The following is a 24,169-nucleotide window of genomic DNA, read 5'->3' as shown; positions in this document are numbered from 1 at the left end:
GGAGAATTTGTCTCTAGCGGACTAAAGGAATTGGCTAAAGGAAGTTCTTCAAACACAAAGGATATTGTACTAGTTTTCTAGTGACACAGAATCATGAACTAGATGGCTTAAAACAACAGAAATGTATTGTCACGCCATCTGGAGACTAGAAGTCTGAAATCATGGCCTCAGAAGGCCCTGTTCCCTCTGAAACCTATAGTGGGGAATCCTTCCCTGGTGCTTCCTGGGTTCTGGTGGTGGTTGTCAGTCTGTGGTGCTCCCTGGCTGGCAGCTAAAGCACCTCAGTTTCTGCCCCACCTCATCACATGGCCTTCTCTCCAGTGTTTCTGAGTGTCTCTTCTTGTCTCGTGAGGATGATGGTCATATTGGACTAAGGGTCTACTCCACTCCAGTATGACCTCACTTTAATCACATCTGCAACCACTCCATTTCCAAATAAGATCACATTCTAAGGCACTGGAGGTTAGGACTTCAACATATCTTCTGTGGAGACACAACTCACTTCATGACAAGAATTACAAAAGAAAAGTTTACATACTGTGTTTCCATTTATACAACATTCTCAAAATGATAAAAATTATAGAGATGGAGAACAAATTTGTGGTTGTCAAGGGTTAGAAATGGTGAGTTGAGGGATAGGTGTGGCTATAAAGGAGTAGAAGGAGGGAGATCTTTGTGGTGACGGACATGTATCTTGACCATGGAGTGGAGGTCAAATGAATATATACGTGTGATAAAGTGACAACTACACACAAACTGTACCCAAGTCAGGTTCTCGGTTGTGCAATCGTATTACACTTATGTAAGATGCAACCACTGGGGCAAACTGGGTGTGGGGTGCATGGGACCTCTGTACTAGCTTTCCAACTTCCTTTGAATTATTATTTCAAAATAGAAAGCTTAAAAACATAAGAAAGTGAAAATTCAGTCACAATTATAGGCTAATAACTCAACATTTCTGTAGAAAACCCAAGATCTTTCCTTACAAAATTTTAAATAGAGGCTTATTTCTGTTGTACTCTAAGGAAACAGTTTAGAAAAGGACAGTAAAACAGTTGCTTTAATACTACAGAGAAAGACTAAAAATGTCAGAGGAGGCATGAGGGTCAGAACTTCGGGGCAACAACAAAGTGCCCCATAGAACTTGCAGATTAAGTGAATCCATGAGGAGTAGACTAGAAAAATCAGCTGGCCACATGTGAAGTTAGCCATCTGCAGAGCAGTCTTGTAGGCCAGGAAATCTCCTGTATTAAGTGAGAAGAACCAGGCCCTGGGTATCTGATTAAGATATCACCAATACAAAACAAAACAGTGGCCAAGACAAAAGCAATCAATACAATACACCAATACAAAAGTCATCAATGGGAATATACAGGAAGACTGGGTCAACAAGAAGTCTAGAGAAAGTGAAGGCAAAATTGAGAAGCAGGCAGTATTGAATTCATCCAGCATTGCTCAGAGGCTGGTGATGGACACTAAAATCTGGCGCATGACAGAGCTCTGCTTCGTTTGAGGGAAGGGATGGTTTTCAAGTTTTCTGCATCTCTCAAGACTATTACATTCCTCTTGCTCTGCTTCTAAACTTACCAAGAAATCTGCAAATAACCAATTCCACTTTTACTTTATCACCGACTGCCAGAAGCACTGGAAAAGTCGCCTTATGGTAAATTAACTACCCAGTATTCCGGTCAGTCCTCTCTGAGTCTCATTATTTTTAAGTGTAAGTCAGTCACAAAAGCCTAATTAGCTCTGGAAGTGCTGGCAAAGATAAGTTCCGAGAGCTGCAAAGTTAAGGGCCGTGTCCTAAATCGAGAAGATCCACTGTGAGCCTGGCCAGCTGGCCATCCCCTGTCTGAGGTACCTCTGTTTTGTTCTCTTACTTCCACAGGTAATAAATCAGCCTTGAAAATAAATAGCTCTCCAGAAAGCCTGTTCAGTTCACAAAATTCAAAACAGACCTACTTTTTTATCTGCCAAAGACTTTCTCTTTCCCTTCCTACTCACTGCTGTCTAAAATCATTCTCCAAAACACAGATTCTACATATAGCACCTATCATAATTCCTATCAAATATGTTAAAAGAGCAAATAGAGCAAAGCAGAATATATTTCTTTAGCCATGACTGGAAATACGTAAGTTCACAGTGCCATTTCCTCTGGGCAGCCCTAAGTCCTGAGGCCTTACATGTATGAATCACCACTTTATGACCCTGCTAAATTCTGCTTTAATAAATTTCCAGGACTGTTCTTTTTTTATATATATATCTGAAAATGAAAAGTCACAATATTCCTGACAGCTATAGTCACTAGCAACAGAAAAATTCCTGCAATTTCTTCTAGTTGTAATTGGTTGGTGCTTAATTTTCAAGACGTTACAGGAATCCGTATTCAGAAACCAGATAAACAAGACAAACATCTAAAAAGTACACAAACAGCCTACTTGTACTTTGTATGTGAAATTACGAGTCTTTCTGCACACTACATTTTGGAGTGTTAGAGTGTTTTACAATGAATCCCACGCCTGTTGCAAATGAGACTTAAACAAATCATAATCAAAAAGCATTTATTTGCTTAGGAAAGTGGAAGTGACAGATCCCTAGAACAGACTGAAAAAAACATTAACTCTACAGAATTCTATTGCAAATAGGATTTATCTCCTCAGCACTGAACAGACCAGCAGAGTGGCTGGAAAAGTCACTATCCTATTTGCACCATTGTGACTGTTTCTCATATATAGGCAATAACCAGGAATACACACTCTCAACCTCATGTCTTCCCGTGCTTTGCTTTCTTACTAGTAAATGCATGTTGTTAAACTGCCCAGGACATCACTGCCTTGGAATAACAGAGGCAGCTGATGTGGAGACAATTTAAAACAGGTTTAAATTTTCACTTACCTCCACTGCTACTACAATCAAAATGAGGTCCGCTTTTGACTCTGGAAAGAGTGCATTCACTTGCGGTGACATTCCAATTAGAGCACAGTTAGTGACCACAGATATAACACTCATTGTTTCAAAAGCCAACTGAAAGAAAAGAGAATGTGAAATGAAAAACCACAATGACTGCTTCCACATTTCCCCTTCCTTTCTTGCATGACCTGCAGTCAAGGGAAAAGCCTTGCCTTAGTTCTAAACATTCCAAGAACATTTAAAACTTTTTCTCTATAATGCTATGATTTTCTTTAGCTTGAAAAAGCCATATTGTTAGAAGGTATTTCAGATACTTTTGGCTTGAGTACCCTGAACAATATGTCCCACCTTCCCAACTGGAGGTGGCCAGGGATGTGAATTTGGAACACATCCAAGAAGAACACACTATTAAAGTTACTTGACTCCATGCATATATAAAGGGATTCTAAAATGGGCCAGCCACAAGAGAAAATGTTTCAAAAACAGGTATGATTTTGAATAGAATTTATTTTGTGAAACTGTCCTTTTTACCCTGACAGATCACATACCACATCTGGTCCAGCTATCCCTGAGGCACCAATCCCTTTCTAGCAGCATTTACCAAATTACCTGTAGAACTTTAGAGAAATACAGGTGCAAGGTCCCACTGAGACCTACTAAACAGACTCTGATCCAGGGTCCCATGAAGGAGACTGGTGCTTATTACTGCATATGGCCTGGGGAAATGCTGTGGTCACTGTTCTTTTTTTTTTTAATGTATAGTACTTGGTGATCACCACTTATAACTTAGCATCTAATTCTAAGAGATACAATTATTATTAGAAACAGAAGCAAACCAAAAACATGATTGGATCCAAACTCAATATAAGTTTATCCCATGAAGAATATCTACCACGTATTTTAGAAATCCTTTGTGTAATCTTATTATTTTTCCAGTTTTCTTTATAACAAATCTACTCAGGACTTTACCTTCTCTTTAAAAAGCTTTAAATTTCCGTTTATTTTTAATAAATTAGTTCAAAAATCAAACGTGATCAGTGTATAGTGAGGAGTCTCCTTGTCCCCTCTCCCTCCCTCGTCAGCTCCCGTTCTCCTCACAAGACAATCCCTTTTATTAATATATGTACCTTTCCAGACACTTCATATGCAAATATAAGTAAAGTTGAACGTATACTTTCTTACTCTCTTCTCAGTGTAATACACAGAGCCCCTTGCTTTTGTCCCTTAAGATGTCCTGGGGGGTATTCTGTGTCAATACTCTGAAGTATCCCTCATTCTTTGTCACAACTGCTTACATTTCATTGCATGGATGTACCAGAGTTGGTTTCACCATTTCCTTACTGGTTGGTGGGCATTGGTCACTATTACAAACAGTGCTACAATTAGGAACTTTGTAAATTCATCATCTAACAAGTGTGAAAGTAGGAAAAGGTCCTGAAAGTGGGATTGCTGAGTCAAGGGTGCCAGTATAGTCCTAATTTTGATAGACAACAAAACCCTGGAGGGCACCCTGGTGTTATTTGGGGTGTGTGTGTAAGATTGCTACATGATCTGGGTAATTTGACCCTTTTATTATCAGAGAATCCTCCTTTCTGGTAATTTTCTTTGCTCGGAAGTCTATCTGAAGCCACCCCTGCTTCCTTTTAATTTTTCCATATATATTTCTTCTATCCTTTTACTTTCAACCTGCTTATATCACCATGTTTGAACTGAGTTTCTGGTAGACAGCATATAGTTGAGTTATGCGTTTAAATCCATTCTGCCAATCTTTGTCTTTAAAGCTAATAAAATTAAGGTATTGACTTCAATCTGCCATTTCTTCATGTTCTGTTCTTTCATTTCTGTTTTCTCTTCCTTTTCTTATTGCAGGTTACCTGAATATTTTTTAGGGCTACATTTTGATTTGTTTTTGAGTGTATCTTTTATATCACTTTAGTGGTTACTCTAGGTATTAAAATATGTATTTACACACATACATATAAATACATATTATATTTTACATATGTGGGTATATATATATGTGTCTATAGTCTACTTATGCTATCATTTAGTTTGAGTGAAGTATAGAAATCTTACCTCCCTTTACCAGCTCCCATTTGTAATACAACAATTTTAAGATTTTCTCTTCATACATATATAATATATATTTAAAAAAAATTTTTTTTGGGGGGGGAGGTAGTTAGCTTTACTTGGTTTTTAGAGGAAGTACTGGGGATTGAACCCAGGACCTTATGTATGCTAAGCATGCACTCTGCCATTTGAGCTATACCCTGCCCCCCTCTACATATATTTAGAACTATTAGATAGTGTTATATTTTTTGTTTCAACTGTCAAACCTAACCGACTCAAGAGAAGGAAAAATCTATTGTATTTACTGGTGTTTCATTTACCATGTTTCTTCCTCATAACATTTCTAGATTCCTCCCTTTATTATGTCCTCAGTTTAGGCAACTTTTAGCTATTCCTTTAGGATGACCGCTGGCAACAAATTTTCTTAGTTTTCCTTCATTTCAGAGTGTCTTGATTTCCCTTGATTCCTGAAGGATATTTTCCCTGAATACAGGCATCTGTATTGACATTACTTTCCTTTAAGCACTTGGAAAATACTGTGCCACTTTCTTCTGGCCTCCATGATTTCTGATGAGAAACTAGCTGTCCTTCTAATCGGATTCCCCTGTAGGTAAGACGTCATTCCTCTCGTGGAGCTTTCGAGATTTTTTCTTTGTCTTTAGTTTTCAGATGTTTAATTATGATGTGTTTTGGCATGAACGTCTTTGGGTTTTTCCTGTTTGAGGTTCACTTAGTGCTTCTTGAACCTGTGCTTTTAGGTCTCTTGCCAAATTTAAGGTTTGGCCACTATTACTTCTAGTACTTTTTCAGTCCCTCCCTCTCTTTTCTTTCTGGGACTCCAATAACAAGAATGTTAGATTTTTTTGTTACAGTCACTCAGGTCTCTGAGGCTATAGTTACTTCTTCGGTCTTTTTTCTCTCTGTTGTTCAGAGCAGGTAATTTCTATTGTTCTGCTTTCCAGTTCCTGCTTTCCAGTTCCTGCTTCTCTCCTCTATCCCTTCCGTTCTGCTGCACTCACCCCCTGAGCCTTTCCATTCATTACTATACTTTCCACTCCTAAAATGCCCATTTGCTTCTCCTTCGTATCTTCTATTTCTTTGCTGGGACGTTCTAATTCTTTCTATTTTTCCACCTGTTTTAGGGGTGTTCAAGTGCTTGTTGAAGCATTTTTATCGTGGCTGCTTTAAAATCTTTCTTTCCAAAATTTGTGTCATCTCGGTGGTGGCATTTCTGCTAACTGCCTTTTATTCACTCAGCATGGAATCATACTGGTTCTTGGTATAATGAGTGATTTTTTTAATAAAAACTGTGATATTTTAGGTGCTATAAAACTCTGGATTTTATGTAACATTTTGTTTTAGTTGGTTTATCTGAAACCACTCTAGCAGGAAAAGAGGGGACAATATCTTGTCACTAGCAAATAGAAGCAGAAGCCCAGATTCTTCACTTGGACACCACTGATACCCAAGGTGGGGCTGGGGTCCTTATTTTGGGAGAGGGGGTCAGAGTTCTGGCTTCCCTCTAGACCACCACTGATACCTCCTTTTCTTGGGGGAGGGGGTGGTACAGGCACCTCCTTTGTGCCCTCACGTGGCCTCCTGGGTGGTAATGGAAGCCCTGACTCTCCCCCAGCCCAGCAGGCACCTGAAGGAGAACCTCATTACTGCCAAGTAGGAGTGAATGTGGACGCTCAGGCCCCTCATGTCATCTCCACTGACACTGCAGTCAGGAGGGCCTCATTACCACCCAGACAGTGAAGCCCAGCTGATTTCTCTCCAAGAAAATTGTCAAAGTTTTACACCTGAAAGGAGTCACGGAGATTACAGCTTACCTCCCTCATCCCCAAACTCAGTTTGCAAAACAAGAAAAGCAAGGCCCAGAGAAAGTTAATGACTGACTGAAGCCCACAGCTCATTTGTGGCACAGCAAGGATAAAATCGAATTTCTCCAAATCTCTCCAGAGGGCTCTTTTTTTAAAAATCACAATGCCTTATATATTGCTTTTTTTTTTTTAAGAAATAATTTTTTTCCTCAAGTAATTACCTGCCATACACCAATACTGGCTGAAGGTTCTGCGAACGGACGTTTGAAGACCCTGCACATTTTTAAGGCATCTGAATTAACTTCGGTGAGATTATTTAACACGGCGAAGGTGGCAGCTAACGGGTAAACACAGGAGAAAAGGCTCACGTAACCAAACTGCAGGAATAACTCCAAGTAATCATCAAAAGTGCCCTGCAAAATGTAAACCAGAAGAAAACAGGCATTGTTTTAGTATCACTTAATAAAGACAACCTTTTGCAATACTGTTTGAGCCAGGGGCCTCTAATGAAAAAAAAAAAAAAAAAAAACCTCAAAGAGTTTCTCCCAATTTCTTAACAACAGTTTACTAAATTCAAAAGCAATTTTATATTAAAGTCCCTGAAATAGAGAATAAAAAAATGACTTAGCTGCTCGTCTCATACCAAATCACTGAATCATTCTGTTTTTTTCTAAGGTAAACAAGTGCAAAGCTAAAGGTGTTTGCTCCAGATTAAGTAAAAAACCAGTATCACTGTTAGAAATTTCACATGATGGTCCCTTCACATTCTGGGCACCCCGGAATCTCAGTCCCTGACCCTCCACTTAAAAACTGCTGGTGGTGATGCCAGCAACAATGGCAGAGTAAGAACCTCCAGAAGTTTGCTCCTCCATAAAAGCATACAACACCAACAACAAATAATGACACTTGCCAAAAACAACTTTCCCAGTACTCTGGAAACTAACCAAAGGCCTGCAGCAATCCCGGCAGCATTCAGTCAAGAATAACAGCTCAGTCTTGGCATTTTTCCTTACCCTTTCCTCAAGCCCTGCTCCCCTGGTCTGCAGCAGCCTTGAAAAATAGCGCGCATGCTCCGTGGAAGGAGGGTGGGGCCAGAGATCTCTGAAAGCCTCATTCCCAAAAGGAAGCAATCTCCTGACTTAGCTCAAGGAGACTCATTGGAAAGGCTCGACTTCACTCCACCTCACTGAGTCATTCCAGGTGCTAAAGGTTCCCCTCGGGGATGTTAATTGAATGTTTCAACATCAGTCGGCCTGAGGTAATGGGTCGCAGCTGGGCCAAACAAGGGACTAGCCAGGGAGGTCAAAATAAAAAAGGCTGAGGGATGAGACATCCAGAGGGGCCTGCAAAGCTCCAACATCTTACTGGGAATTGAGGTGATCAGATACAGGTGTAGGATCATACCTAGGCTCAGGAAAGACCTGAGAAATGGCTAAGGTCTCACCTCTGACTGACCTTGAGGCTCTTCACAAGCAGAAAGTGAATGCTAAGGCAGGCTATTAAACTTCCTAGCTTGGTGCTGATGGCCTGCCCTGACACAGTAACAAAGACCTAACGGGCATCTAGAGGCCACTCAGCCCAGGAGCAGAATACTCGTTCTCAAGTGCACGCTGAGCATTCTTTAGGATAGACGATATGCTTTTTTTTTTTTTAATTTTTTTAAATTCAAGTACAGTCATTTACAATGTGTCAGTTTCTGGTGTACAGCACAATGTCCCAGGATAGACAGTATGTTAGGCCATAAAACAATTCTCAACAAATTTAAAAGGCTAAAAAAAATCATACAGAGTATCTTCTCTGACCACAATGGAATGAAACAAGCAATCAATAACAGAAGGAAATTTCGAAAATTGACATACTATGTGAAAATTGAGCAACATATTTCTAAGAAACCAATGAATCAAAGAAGAAATCACAAGAAAAATTAGGAAAAAGCTTTGAGATGAATGAAACATAGCAAAACATATGAGATGCAGTGAATGCAGTGCCCAGTGGGAAATTTATGGCTTTCTCAAAAAAGAAAGATCACAAAACAACTGACATTTCCACCTTAAGAAACTAGAAAAAGAAGAGTATACTAAACCAAAAGCATGCAGAAGGAAATAAATTATGAAGATGAGAGTGAAACAAGTAAAACAGAGAATAGAAAAACAATAAAGAAGATCAATGAAACCAAAAATTGGTTTTTTGAAAAGAGCAACAAAAAGCAAACCATCACGTAGGCTGTGCAAGAAAAAAAGGCAGACGACTCAAATTACTAAAATTAAGAATAAAAGAGGGGACATTACTACTGACCTTTACAGTCAGTAAGGGGAAGGGGAAGAATGATAGGGAAATACTATGAACAAATTCCATGCCAAAAGTAACATTAATGTAACAATGATGAAATGGGTAAATTCTTAGAATGACACAGCTATAAAAAGTGACTCAAGACTACTGTATAGTACAGGGAACTATATTCACTATCTTGTAGTAACCTATAATGAAAAAGAATGTGAAAAGGAATATATGTATGTAAATGTATGACTGAAACATTATGCTGTACATCAGAAATTGATAAAACATTGTAAATTGATTTTAATTATTAAAAAAAATGTGACTTAAGGGAAAAAAAGAACATCTAAACTGACCTATAACAAGTAAAAAGACTGGGTTAACAATAAAAAACTTTGCATAAAAACTTTTGCATAAAAAGCAGGCCCAGACAGCTTCACTAGTGAATTCTATCAAATAAAGAAGAATTAATACGAATTCTTCACGAAGTCTTCCAAAAAAGAACACGAGGAAGAAATACTTTCCAACTAATTCTATGAAGCCAGTACAACCTTAATACCAAAACCAGACAAAGACGTCACAAGAAAGCTGCAGACCAATATTCTCTTTAAGTAGAAATACAAAAATCCTCAACAAAATACTAGCAAGCTTGATTCAGCAGCAGAGCAAAAGTGATCCAGTGGGATTTATCCCAGGATTGTAAGATTGGTTCAACATATAAGTATCAGTCAATGAGATACACCACATTAACAAAATAAAGTTTTATTGGTGTACATGAATTTATATACAAATATATATAATCATCTCAGTAGACATAGGAGAAACAAAACCCAACACCCTTTCATGATAAAAACACTCCACAAATGACAGAGGAGTAAATCTTTCTAAGCTTGGATGAGGCAATGTTTCTCAGATATGGCACCAAAAGCACAAGCGACAAAAAAGAGAGAAACTGGACTCCATTAAAATTGAAAACTTTTATGAATCAAAGGATACTATCAAGAAAGTAAAAAAATGACCCACAGAATGGGAAGAATTATTTGCAAGCCATATATCAGATAAGAAACTGATATTCGGAATACATGAAGAACTCTTGCAACTCACTAACAAAAAGGGAGATAATCCAATTTAAAAATGGGCAAAGAATGTGAATATGTATTTCTCCAAAGAAGAGACACAAATGCAATAAAAGGCCAAAAAGCACAGGAAAAGATGATCAATATATTTAGGCATTAAGAAAATCCAAATCAAACCCACAGTGAAATACTACTTCACACCTACTAGGATGGCTATCATTAAAAAAAGAGAGAGAGAGAGAGAAACAAACAAACAAACAAAAAAAACAAGTGAGGATGTGGGGAAAAAATGGGACCCTCATACTTGGCTGGCTGGAATACAGGATGGTACCACTGCTTTTGAAAACAGTCCTGCTGTTCCTTAAAAAGTTAAACATAAAGTTAAACATAGAGTTAACATATGACCTAGCATATGGCAACATACTTTCATACAAAAACTTGTACACAAATGTTCGCAGCAGCATTATTCATAATAGCCAAGAAGTGGAAACAATACAAATGTCCATCAACTGATAAATGGATAAACAAAAAGCAGTATATCCATACAATGGAATATTATTCAACCATAAAAATGAATGGAGAACTGATATGTGCTGCAGCATGAGTAGACCTTGAGAGCATCCTGCAGAGTGAAAGAAGCCAGACACAAACGGCTACATATTATACGACTTCATTTATATGAAATGCACAGACTAGGTTAATCCACAATAACACAATGTAGATTAACGGTTGCCAGACTGGTGGAAGGAGTTACTGCTATTGAGTATGGAGGGTAGGGGGGTGATGAAAATTTTTTGGAATTAGACAGTGTTGATGATTGTACCACCTTGTGAATTTACTTAAAAACCTCAAAATTGTACATTTTTAAATGGCTAATTTTATGGTATGTGAATTATTATCTCAACTTTAAAAAAATAAAATAAATGGAAAAAAAGCTGATAGTAACAAAGAGGTTCTCCAGGCTCAACCTAACAGAAGGAATAGATACATCAAAGAGGACAAAAATAAAAACAAAAATAAAAAACTTCTCAACAGAACCTGGTTGCCTGCCACTCAAATGCCTCCTGGGAGGCCTGCTGCTCACAATACCCATCCGTTCTGACCCAAGAAGGGCTGAGCTGCGCTCTATGTGGTGCAGTGATCAGGTGATGGAGCCAGTCCTCATGACACTTAAGACCACACTCACCAACTTCCAGCATCCTCAGGCCCTCTCACCGCAATCCAGTGCACATGCTGCAACAGTTTCCATTTAAGAAAAATACTTACTGTGATATTTTACTGCAATATTAAACAACAGTATTTTACATTAATAATTATAATTATTATTACTGCATCTCACAGTCTCAGTCTTTCACCAAGATATGCATATTAGGCTCAGCAGCTGAGAGCTTTAGTATAAGTCAGATTCTACTTTTGGTCTGTTTTTTAATTTACATTTCACTAAAATAGAAAATACCCAAACATAATTATGGGGTATTGGAAATGGCAGGAAGCGCTTCTTTTAGATGCTCTGGATGTTTGGATGAAGTATGAACCCGGGGATTTTGAGTGAGTTTCACTGGCTGTCTGCAAGGCTCGCCAACAAGTAATGCCAAGCTCATGGGCTCTGGAAGCTGGCAGGTTGATGCTCAGCTGGGGATTCAATGGTGAGCAGTTTCTAAACAACTCTTTGGTTGCATTTGGCTCTAGAAACAATTTCCTTCTGTTGTGTTGCAGCATACAGATGTGGTTTTAAAACGTGCCCAGTGGTAGAGCATTGATTTATTTCTCTGAGGAGTGAAGAAATCGAGAGTTGGGAAAGAGTAAAAATCTTAGCAATCTAGCCATTGTCAGCACAATGTGATCTTAAGAAATTCTGATCGCCTACACTCAGCTTTCTCAACTGTGTTGTTTCAGTTCGTAAAATAAAAGGCTGAGCCTCCGCAGAGATGTGCAGTTTCTCTCAGATGAGCCCAGCCTCCAGAAGCCATGCAAAGGTCTTTCCAGCTGTTTTAGCGTCCAGCACCTAGGGAGCCCCTTCCCCATACAGCAGTGTACCCCACGTCCTGTGTTTCCCTCTCACAAGAGGATTCTGAGTAGTACTCTTTACAATAGTTACACAATCGGTACTTTTATACTCCTGAGCACTTTGGGGTCAGTAAGTTTAGCAAACAAAGGACATAATCCAACACCAAGAAGGAAAAAAAAATGCAACTTTAACAAAATGAACAATCACATACTAAAATAAAAATACATTAACTAAGACACATGTTAGCAAAACCCAACTTAACTAAGACAATTCTAAGAATCTATTCATAAATTTTAAGAAGTTATTAAGAACACTATGGTATTTCTAGTCAATATCTTGAAATAATCTATAATGGAAAAGAATCTGAAAAAGAATATATATATGTATATGTCTAACTGAATCACTTTGCTGTACACCTGAAACCAACAACACTGTACAATCAACTAGAATTCAGTTAAAAAAAAAAAACTATGAGATTTCTGTGAACTCATAATTAATTTTGCAGAGCTAACTTATTTAGATGTTTTAAAACAAAGTTTCTGGTTCTAGGGGGTCTGTCCCACTTGCTCGCCAAACCGTCCCCCTGAGAAGTATCCCATCTCGGGGCTCCCCATGCTGAGTGTGTGAGGAGGAAAGGAAGTAAAGGGCGAGGCAGCGAGCAGCATGCGGACAGCAGGGGCTGGGATGCTTTGTTCCCAGAACTGTCCTTTATTCAACGTTATACTTTGTGCCCGCGGAACTCCAGGCTGTGCGTGAGCAACAGAGTTCCCATGATTAGTAACATGGGGACCCTATCTCAGTGCTTGGGGAAGGAAAATTATTGGCAAACAGCATAGACTCATATTAGCATATTCAATATGACAATGTAGATAAAAAATATTGAACAAGTGGAAGTAATCATTTAAACGCAAACATGGCGTTTCATTCGAAAGCTATAAATGAAAATATTGATTAAAGGAGATAATATGATGATTGCAACAGAAGCAAAAAAAGTTGACAAAATTTAACATCGTTAACAGTAAAAATTCTTTGCAAATAAGAAAGCGAAAAAAACCTTCTTAAACTCCTATAAAGGATGAAAAGTAACCTCCCAAAAACATGGAACAAACCTAATACTCAATGGTGGGAAGACAAAACAAAACCAGGAACAAGTTAAAGCTTCTTGTTACAACTACTTCCATCCAAATTGTATGAGCCAAACAGATAATAAAAAGTGTAAGGACTGAAGGAAGAAAGAAAATGGCCATTATGTATTTGTAGCGGAAATAACTGTCTCCATAGAAAACCCAGTAAAATCCAAAAAAAAAAAAAAAAAAAAAAAGGGAAATAATAGAACTCAGCAAAGCTTCTGGATAAAAGATACAAAAATCAGCAGCATTCCCATATGCCAACAACAAACAATTAGAAACTATTTTTAAAGGCTTACCATTTATAAGGAACAGGCCAGCATCAGAGTATCTACCCACAGGTAACCCACTTGTCACGAAGTGAGAAAAAACCTCTGCATTCAGCCTGTCACTTGGTCAATCACGTGATCCAACAGGGCCGCCCCTACCAAGCACAACCTGATGTCAGTGCCTCCTGATGGGATACCTCAGAGGGACACCTCCGAAATGGCTGAGCTTGAATTTAGGAGGAAACAATGGGACAAACTGGGTTCACAAAAGCTAATGCCCTGGAAAAACAAAAATGCAGGGGTAGAGGGTGGGTGGGCGGTCTAGATTTGCAGCTGTCAAACGTTTAGATCTCCAAAGCCCTGAACTCTTTAAAATCCCTGAGGACACCAAAGACCGTGTGTTTGTGGGAGTTATTATACCTAGCAATATTTCCCATATTAGAAATTAAAACTCAGAAGTTTACAAATATTTCTCATTGATTCATTTCAATAATAAAAGCAGATTAACATAAGTAAAATATTGTTTGAAAAATCATTACATTTTCCTGAACGAAAAACGTTCAGCGTGGAGAGTGTCACTCCCTTACGGTTTTGGCAAACGTCTTCAGTGCCGAGCTCACTAGAAAGCAGCTCATTCACTGTGTGGCAATATGCTGTTCTAGCTGGAATATCCACCACAAAAACTGAGCCTCACACAGCTATGCAGTTGCATACGCCCTGGCAGTTCCTGGGGCAGGACAGAAGCCCACAGGGAAGATCGAAGGTGCTACCCAGCCCAAGCCCTGGGGCTGGAGGCACAGGGTCAGGTCACCCCTGCTGGGGACATTATGGAAAATTTATTTTTCCTCATACTCTGTCCTACATTTTCCAAATTTCTTACAGTGAGTGAGCAAGTATCACTTTTATAATGACATTTTGTAAGTCTCAGTCAAATTGCTTTTCCCCAAAGCTTGGCAACATTATTTTAGATTCATATACAGTACTCAGGGTGAGATTTCAGAAAATACAATTCTAAGTTTGCCTTCAGTGAGGAGAAAAAGGTCCCAAGAGGAAGGATCAGTGCAGAGCAGACAATGCTCCAGAACAAATGTGACCCCAAAGCCTCTCCCTCTTTCCAAGTAGGTAGAGAGAGTTGAAGCAGCAAGTATCTGATGTTGCTCCAGGGAAGAGTAAAAGAGGAACTCGCAGGAGATGAGGAGGGAATACAGGTCGGATCATGTGGGCCCTGTGAGCAAGCTAAGTTAATAAGCAGAGGCACTGATAACGCCGGCGTTCACCCACAGACCCAGGGCCCGCCAGAGAAATGAGCACACTCTTCCCTTTGCTTTCCATCAGAGCGCCTGTGCAGAATAACAGCAAGAAAAGCAAAGTCTTGGACCTTGTTCCCGATTTAGTCACCAAGTGATTGCTAACACAGAGCTCCAGGTGCCAGCTGTTAGCAGGAGGAAAGTGATGCCCGCCTCGTCCTCCTTCATAAACGTATTATTGTCAGATGTCGTCAGGTCCCAAAGCGGCGAGGTCTCAGGCTGTGTCACCTCACCCGCCCACAGGTCTCAGGTGAACGAGAACTGTCATGTTACAGCACACCACTCACCGAGCCCGAGGACAGCGGGCAGGAACTGCTCCGGACAAGACAGGGAGTGTGGTTTTGGTCACTTTAGGGGATGACGTTTGCCCAAACCACTCAGAGAAAAAGAAGATGTGAAAGCAGATTCTAACTGATTACAGGAAGAGAAGAAAATGTGGAGAAGAATTATCTCAAGAAACGGCGAGGGCCAGGGGGTAGGCAGGACCTTGTGTCCGAGGGTGTGAGGGGTCTGGGTGGTGTGAAACCGGCGCGGTGGCAGCAGGAGCCGGAGCTCCAGGTGGGCCTCTGCGGGAGCGCAGACGGAGCCAGGAATTCGGGGAAAGGCTGTTGGTTTAGTTTCTGCGAGAGGGCGAAGGGGAAAAAATAAATATGGCCCCAATTACCACTTCCCAGAAGACGCAAGGAAAGGATTCTGACACTATGTGAATTAGACTGAGTTTTTAACCCACAATAAGCCAGCACTCAACCAACGCAGGCAAGGCAGCTCCACATTCTGCCCAAGTGCTATCTTCTCAACTCTGAGCTGCCTGCGTGTGTGTGTGTGTGTACGTTTTCTCTGACACTTCATGTATATACATAAATTGTGTTTCTGGTCAAGATAGGCTGCTACTTTAGACTTTGAATCATCTTCTCCCTCAAATACAGCAATAATAGAAAATGCTAGTGCCTACATGTATGTTTTAATCAAAAGATCTATCACCTCTCAAAAAAAAAAAGACAAAAAAAATCAGCTGCAAAGGCAAGACATGGACCAAAATTCAATACAGTAATCAGACACTGGGCCAGGCGCCCACTCCACAGGTTGTCCAAGGTGGCCAGGATCTGAATCCTTGGGGCAGGGAACAAAAACCAAAGGCACCCCACTCCTCTGGAGTAGACTGGGAACCAGGCTATTTGAGCAAAACCAGGGGCGAGGACAGCAGTCCCCTATGTGGCCTGAAAAAAGCCACCACGGCTGCCCCTGTGTCACCAGCATGCTACCTACTGGGTCTGCAAAATCCCCAACATCACTAGATGGGAGGGGAACTCAGGGCTACAAACACCTGGTTCTGGACTAGTGGGGCCAGGGGAGAACTACAAAATAAGTCAGGGAGAAGGGAGCAGAGAGAGAGAATAAACTCCCACTCTGGGTGAACATACAAACTTAAATTCCTAAGCATACAGGAAAAACTATGACAGTCAGCCAAGGAATTCAGTCATCAGGAGACTCAGTCATTCATGATGAAAAGCAAGACTGTGAGAGGTCAGCAGTAATGGACCCTCACTAAAGGACCTATTTCCCTAAGAAGAATACCACACCGGAAGGAAGGTGCAGTGACCTAAAGCAAACATGGCCTGAGTACCCGCCTCCCCCAACAGAGAGACAGCAAATGTGGTCAGAGCTCAATAATCGTTTGCTGAGTACAGGGTTAGGTTTAAGAGTCTCCAATGACCTAAGTAGTTCCTAAAAATAACTCAGAAATTCTGTCTTAAAGGAACTACTTTATATTTACCCCAGCACTACGTAATTTAAGCTAGAAAGTAATCTGCAGGTGGGCATTCCATTCTTAGCAATGGGCTTCCATTGTTAATTTGAGTCTGAAGTGTCAAGAGCAAGCAATGCTGCTGTCCCGTCCCTGGCCCTTTCAAAACCCGACCCCTTGCTCTGCCATCTTTGAAACATTCCTGCCACCCTCGGCAGAGCAGTCTCGTGATTCACTGGACTCATCCCTTGGAAGGAGGCATAACTTTACATTCAAGACAGACAGCAGCATTTCAATGCACAAGTCCACCTTTTTAACTCTGAAATAGTTCACAGCGAGAAAACTGGCTGGCAAGCACATATGAAATAGTTACATTTTAGACAATGAGTGTAAACGTATTTGTTGTACGTTGTACATGGTCTGTACATGACTTTTATTCACTGTCAGTCAATGTTTAATTCGGCAATATTCAAACTTACCAAGTAGGTTCCCATTTCCTTTTCCAGAACGACTTGCTCATATAATGTCGCATCGATGTCTGCCTTTAAAGCCTGCACCTTCCTCTTCACCTGCATGTGGTGTTTCCTTTGGAGCCAGTAAGGAAGAAGAGATTCCACAACCTGGTTAAGGATCTGGGATGTGATCAGGAGAGTGGCCAAGCTCTAAAGAGAAGCACATAAATGGCATTTGGTAATGTAGCTTAACAAAACCAGAGCGTGTGTACAATTATGCTACTTAAAAGAAGGGAATATTAAAAAAAAAAAAGAAGAAGAAGAAGGGAATCTTCAACAAAGAGTAGACTATTATGTTATAAAAACTAATACCAGAAGAGCTAGGTGTTGGAATGATGTTCCTAATTTATTGTTTTTTCACAGGAAAGACAGACTACAATATAAAAAGATTATAATACTAATACAATTATAATAAAGAATAAACTAGCTATGAGTCACCAGAAGGAATCAACTTGAATTTGTGTTTTTTATTATCTCATCCTGGCTATAGCATATGAATCTAAAGGATGTCACCAACTTTGAAAAAATATAGTTTACCCACAACTTTAAAAAATTTATAAAATTAATATATCCTCCCTCACTATAGAAAACTTAGAAAATAGAAAAAAGAAGTCACCCTTAATTCCACAACCATGACAGAACCACTGCTAACATCTTACATATTGTGAAAATAAAACTAGAATCACCCTAAACGTATATAGCTTTGTCTATTTCTTTTCTCACTTACTATATCGTGAGCCCGTCCCTGTGTCATTAATAACTCTCCTTTACTTAGCTCATGCACAGCGGCTGAGTGTATTATTTCCAACCCTCACTATTACAAATGCTGCTCCTTACCCATGACTCTCCTCCCCATCTCTGATGACTTACAAGGGATGGATTAAGGTTCTTGGCAAAGTTGCCCAAGTGGTTTCCAGAGGTATTGTGTCAATTTCCACTTTCCCCAGATGGATGTCAGTGTTTCCATCACAAACCATCTTTACTGTTATTAAAACTCAATGTTTTAAGAGTCCTCCCCCACACCCCTTGGCCCCTAAAATGAAGGAGACTCTTGAAAGTGTAAGAAATGAGAAATCACATCCCACTAATACACTGATGGTGAGACTAGAGAAGGTATGTACATCTAACTTATCAATTTCAAATGCATTATTTCCCAATTTTCAAAAACAATTTTTAAAAAGTAGCAATATATCTAGTATAGTTACTAAGAACACAGCATTTAATTTTACTTTTTTTTTTTAATGGAGGTACTGGGGATTGAACCCAGGACCTCACGCATGCTAAGCACATGCTCTACCACTGAGCCATACCCTCATCCCCCTTTAATTTTACTTTTATGCAAGCTTTTAGAACCATAACTACAAAGTCTTTTAACTCTCTCTGCTATATAAATCTTTTTAATTTCCTGAAAAATGATCTCAAGTTCTCATATATATATTAAGAAGCCCAGGCTTTGAGACTGCTCACAGTATATTAAAACCAGGAAGGAACAGCCTTTACTGGTCACTGACTTAAGGATAAAAAAAGACTTTAGAAAGCAATCATTTATAGTCAACTTATTATTCACTATTATTATGTGATCCAGAAATGGTAACAACAAAATACGTCAGACTTAAACATCTCAGAAAAGATACAGCACTGTGTAAGCCCCTTGGTCTCTAAAGTTTAACAACTTAATTTAAAAATGAAATGTGTAAGACCTATTTAAGGTTACACCAATCACCCCCCAGCCTGAGACACAAACAAAAGTTCAATTAATGTACACATTTTCTGCTGTTAAATTGCTTTTACAAGCTTTGCTATGAAATATATTTGATTTTCCTGCCCTATATGATTAATTTTTCAAGTCAGTTCCCTCCAACTAATCTCTTTCCAGTTGAGTGCAATACACAGGGCAATTGTTAATGGTTTTTTATTTAAAATTGGGTTCATAAACATACACGATTTAATGATTTTATCTGTAAAAATAATCATGGGAAGACAATTACATTACCTGAATATAGGAAACCACTTCTAAAACCTAAAAAATTGATAATTCCCTGTTTTTCACACTCACCTGACGTAAAAGCTTCATATCTCTCAGGACAAAGGCAATGTAGAAGAGTGAGGCAAAGCAATTTAGAAAGTTGAACTGCAAAAAAAAATGACAATATTTAACAATGTGCCACAGTACTTCATTACAACTGTAAAGGTTGCATTAAAAAATGTAATGAGGGACTTTCAGGCCAGACAAGATGGTGCAGTCTTGTTCCCCTACTCCACTTCACTAAACACTTTTATGAACTCTGGAAATAACCCAATAAGCAACCAAGGGAGGACTCTGAGAGGTGCTGAGAAGAAGGACCGGCTTGGGAACCCCAGGACTGAAGGAACAACACAGCACCAGGGCATCTTATGCTTTCTTACAAAAGAGAGAGTCCAAGGCCCAGCATCTCCCACCCTCAACCTAGTAACTCTGGTGGCCCAAGGAGACTTACTCCCTGCCCTCCCGCCTTAGAGTAGAAGTCCTGACAACAGGCAAGCCCAGCAGAAAGCAGACTGATCAGGACCCCCACTAACAGTGAGGCGAGGGGATGTTCCTCCTTACTCTGCCAGGCCTGCCAACTCCTCTGCCCCAGGGAGAGATACCTGGAGCATCCCAGCCCCAGAAGCCTCTTTGTGCCTACAGACCTGAGACTCCCCACCCTCCCAGAGAGACACCCAGGTACCCAGATGGCACCAGGGAGAGACACCAGCCATAACAGCCAGCCCGGCCTGGGAAGCACCTTAGTCACCAGGGGCCTCAAGCTGCCCTAAACTGACACACAGCTGGCAGGGGCAGGGGAGTGGGGGACTCCAACCACAACAAGTGCCGTTTCTCAAGTTGTTCCCCTGCTCAAGAACCTGCAACTCAGCCCAGGACATGTGGGTCTGCCCTCCTGCCCCTAGCCCCACGCTGGGGGGCTGCCTCGAAGCATCACTTTCTGAGATAAAAGACGGCTCTGTGTGCCATATGAGCTAGACACTCCCACTGTGACAGAGGGAAGGGGAGCCACTGCAGAGAGTGAGCAGTAGGATGATGGAGCCACGGCAAAAACTCTACATTGTGATATTTTTGAATGAACTTCTTGAGGCATCACATGTTCCCCTGCCTGCTGTCTTACACAGAGAACATAGAACGTAACTTCCGTGTTGACTCAGCACCAACATTTTGAATGTAAATTATTTACAGGGCTAGAATGAGGCCTTCAGAGTTGTTTTAGTTAGGTTTGGCCACCTGCCCCTTTTCTAGTGTCCAAATTGCTAAAACTGTTGAATTCTCATTTCCTATGTATGAGAGGTTTTCTGTTTCCTTCCCTGCTCTTGCCTCTATAAATTTACCTACTTCCAGAAACCTAATCACCTTCCTAATGGTGGTTTCTGATCTTTCAAGGACAGAGAAACCAGATAAATAAGCTTCTCAGAATGACTTCTACTGCTGGAACAAAGGCTCTAAGTGAGGGCCTAGATAGCTCTCTGGGGAGTAAAGCACATAGACGTGTCAAACTAATTCCAGTGGATAGTTCAGAGGATTAATCTTGAAGCACCTTTCTTTTTAATTTTAATTTAAAAAATTTTTAATTAATAGATTTTATTTTTTAGAGCAGTTTCAGGTTCACAGCAGAATTGTGCAGAAAATACAGAGAGTTCGCACATAGCCCTCCCCACCCACGCATATATACTCCCCTGCCCTCAACATCCCTCATCAGCGTGGCATATTTGGTACAACCGATGGACCGAGATGGACACAAAAGCACCTTTCTTGATTCTCAGCTATGTTCCAGATGGCTAAGGTAATTTCCTGATCAACGAGGTGCTTTCAGACTGGTACCTCTTTGTTATTTATAACAATGGTGGAAAGAGGCCGAATGCGTGAGCTTTTACATAAACAGCAAGCAGGTCACACAATGGCTCCTCTCCATCTCTTTCCTCCTACCCATCAAAACAGGCTGGAGACCTCCTGGACACTGAAAATCTCTTAGACAAACTTTTTAAAAATAAAAATTTAATGTTCTATCACCCACAGACTGTGGGTAAGTAACTGGAAGGATTGTTGAATAACGAAACATTCAAGAAAGTCACCAAGAGGAAAAATAATAGAAACATGTCTATAAAGTGGTTTTTTAAAATAATTGGAAATTGGCTATCATACCAATTTCTATATTTAAAGTCTTATACCAGGTCACATTTGTAATAAAAGACTACTGAACATATATGCAAACACACTTATTAATCAATCCTTGCCCATTGATACCAGGTATATTAACTATCAGATATCTTAAATTAGAATCAAGTCATCATATTTATAATCCTAAATATTAAACAGTAGGCATTAGTGTCACAATTGCAATGGATTTGTATATAAAAGCTCTACTTACCACTAAGACTTTCAGAATTAGGTGATTCTGGTAGGCAGATTCCAATCTGTGATTCTCTAAAATATAAAAAAGGAGAGGTGATTTCCCTCAGGTAAGAGAGCAACATGGGAGCACAGCCGTGAGGTAAAGGAAGACTTGTGCTTAGAGCAAAGATGTCCAGCAGCAGAGCCTCAGTCAGTCTGTGTGCCAGGCTGTCCACCATGGCTACTGGTTATGCCAAAAACATCAAACAAGGAAGAAACAAAACTTAAGACACAGTTTTTCAAGGTAGTGCAATAGCACCGTGGTTTGAAATTATTTTTTAAATACTACTGCAACAATGAAATATATGACGTGTTGGCAGTTGATCCCACAGACAACCACCAGAAAAAAGCCCTGTATAAGCAGTAATAGTAAAATTGATAGTAACCTCTAGAGAGTAGGGCAATGAATAAAGTTTACAAGGATTAACTTAAAAGGAAACTCAAATTTCCATCTCCATTAAGGAAAAGAGATACTGTGCAGGTCTCAAGACAGCAAGGCCAAAGGACAAAAAGGGAGATTCTGCACAGAAGTGTAATCTTGCACAGAGAGGCAGTGTTAGGCTGAAGTGGATGTGAACCTCAACTCAGCCTGTCACTTAACCTCCTGATACTCAACCTCCTTGCCTACAAAACAGGGCTGACACCACCCTCTTCCCAGGGTCAGTGTCAGGATTAGAAATAGTACAAAACCTTAGCCCAGTATCAGCTCAAGGAAAGCACTCAATAAACCACAGATGTTGTTACATGACTAATAAAAGGAATTTAAAATACCTTCATGGTCTATGACGTTAAGGTCTAGACTTCTTCCTCAGGACTAACACAGCACATGTATTTGTTTGAATGAATACATTAAAGAGTGAATGCCCCATCAAGACTGTTTTCAAATGATAACCAAGTTCCTCCTTTACCATCGACACACACAAGAACACCTGCCTTTGCTGAGTTCAGTGGCAGTCCACACAGCGACACAACTGGTTTTCAGACACCAGACAGATTTCTTTCGGACAGTGTATCATGGAGATAATTCAATCCATTTTACCATTAGCTTAAGACACAAGATAGTATTAGGAGCACAGGATGGATGAGCCTGTCTCTACCATTTGCTATCTGAACTTTGTTAATTCGCAGTACCTTTATCCATTAAATGGTGAAATAACATCTACTTCATGGTGTCCTGAGGAGGCGAAACTGAGGCAGTGCAGATAAAGAGCTTAGCAGGGCCCCTGGAACACAGTAACTAACACCCAATGAGCGAGAGCTGTGATGACCACGACAAGGAGACCATCGGAGCTTCCAGAGCCGACGCACTTTTCCTTGTGTCTCTAATGAGCCCAGAGCAACATCCACCTTCTTTGCAAGGTAGCAGAGACACAAGTCCTATGTTCCAAGCAATATTTCCTATAGGTGAATAAGACATCAACACCAAGAATCAAGTCTTACCCCATGAAGTTAAAAACTCGGCAGCGTATCGGTAGAGGCGGTTCATGATCTCAATCACGAAGGCATAGATGATGCTGGGTACATACAACAAGATGCCGGTCCACTCGGACCCGCTGCTCTCATGGAGACCCAAGGCCCAGGCTTCCATGTCGAAGTAAATCATCATGACAAACAGAGAGAAATAGAGGCAGAGGCACACAAATGGCAGGGAGACCAGGTAGATGCGCAACTGTCTCTTGTAGCTGGGGTACAGAGGCTCCTCCCTGCCGGTGACGGGATTGATGCCCAGAACCCCATGATACCCGGGCCGGGGCTCCTCAAACTGTCTCTTCATGACCAGGGTCCCCCACCTGTAGGTCATACTGGCACAACCACGCTTCCACACTTCCAGGATCACCGTGGACCAGATCAGGTTGAACGAGGCGAAGATCACATACTTGTCATAGTCCTCCCACACAAACAGGTAGTAAGGTAACCCGATGACCGCCATCGGGATTAAGGCAAAAGTGAAATACTCCAAAAATCCAAAGTAAAGAGCAATTGTTTCTCCAAAGTAGCCACGAATGCTGTCTACAATGAGAGGAAGAAAAGACCTTAAATACAGACTACCAAAGACTGGTGATTTTTTAGCATTTCAAGTAAGCTTGTTCACTTTTCTAGTTAAGTGGGGGTCATTTAAGACCTTCATTTCCCAATCAGTGTGTGATTGTAAATCCATCCTCCATGTAGTACAAATACCCCACCTGTCTGCAGAGCAAGCCTGACAGGTCCCCGAGCTGAGCGCCCAGGCCACAGCTGCTGGGGCTGCCCTGCCAGGCACGCGGGGTCCCCCTCCTCTTTACTTCCTCAGCTGGTGGATGCCTTTTCCCCGTGGAAAAACTCACCTTGGGCTTGTCCCCAAATCTCCAAGGTCCTAGTTTAAATTCAGCCATGGCCAATGACCCATTTTTATTTGGGGGTTGAATTTAGGCTCCCCACTTTTCTCTCACTTTCATCTCAGACTTGTAGAGGTTATTTTCAAATAAGACTCCCCGTCCGTGTTATCCCGCTTCCCTCTTCCCAACGCTAGAAATGGTCATCAATGCATCATGGCAAATTTTTCAATACAGTGAAGAAAAATTATTCAAAAGCACAAAACAATATTCTACCCATTAACTTCTAGAACTGCCGTGAAATACATTTATCTGTA

General features: G+C 40.5%; 1 protein-coding gene across 10 annotated transcripts in view; it reads right to left on the bottom strand.

The window, feature by feature from the left end:
• ANO10 (anoctamin 10) overlaps nt 1-24,169 on the bottom strand; it is a 221,949-nt gene that overhangs the window by 129,474 nt on the left and 68,306 nt on the right. For 9 of the 10 annotated variants that reach the window (XM_032459083.1, XM_032459084.1, XM_032459085.1 and 6 more), the window contains 6 exons: nt 22,981-23,550; nt 21,518-21,573; nt 19,177-19,251; nt 17,088-17,270; nt 7,025-7,216; nt 2,896-3,024 (listed from right to left, as the gene is read on the bottom strand). In XM_032459083.1, the coding sequence (XP_032314974.1) occupies nt 2,896-3,024; nt 7,025-7,216; nt 17,088-17,270; nt 19,177-19,251; nt 21,518-21,573; nt 22,981-23,550 (1,205 nt within the window). The remainder of the gene's footprint in view (nt 1-2,895; nt 3,025-7,024; nt 7,217-17,087; nt 17,271-19,176; nt 19,252-21,517; nt 21,574-22,980; nt 23,551-24,169) is intronic. The other variant, XM_032459088.1, reaches the window with a different exon arrangement.

The sequence above is a fragment of the Camelus ferus genome, chromosome 17 (genome assembly GCF_009834535.1).
Source record: "Camelus ferus isolate YT-003-E chromosome 17, BCGSAC_Cfer_1.0, whole genome shotgun sequence".
NCBI classification, from domain to species: Eukaryota; Metazoa; Chordata; class Mammalia; order Artiodactyla; family Camelidae; genus Camelus; species Camelus ferus.
Note: the sequence above shows the minus strand (reverse complement) of the source record. Positions and strands in the feature narration are given on the sequence as shown.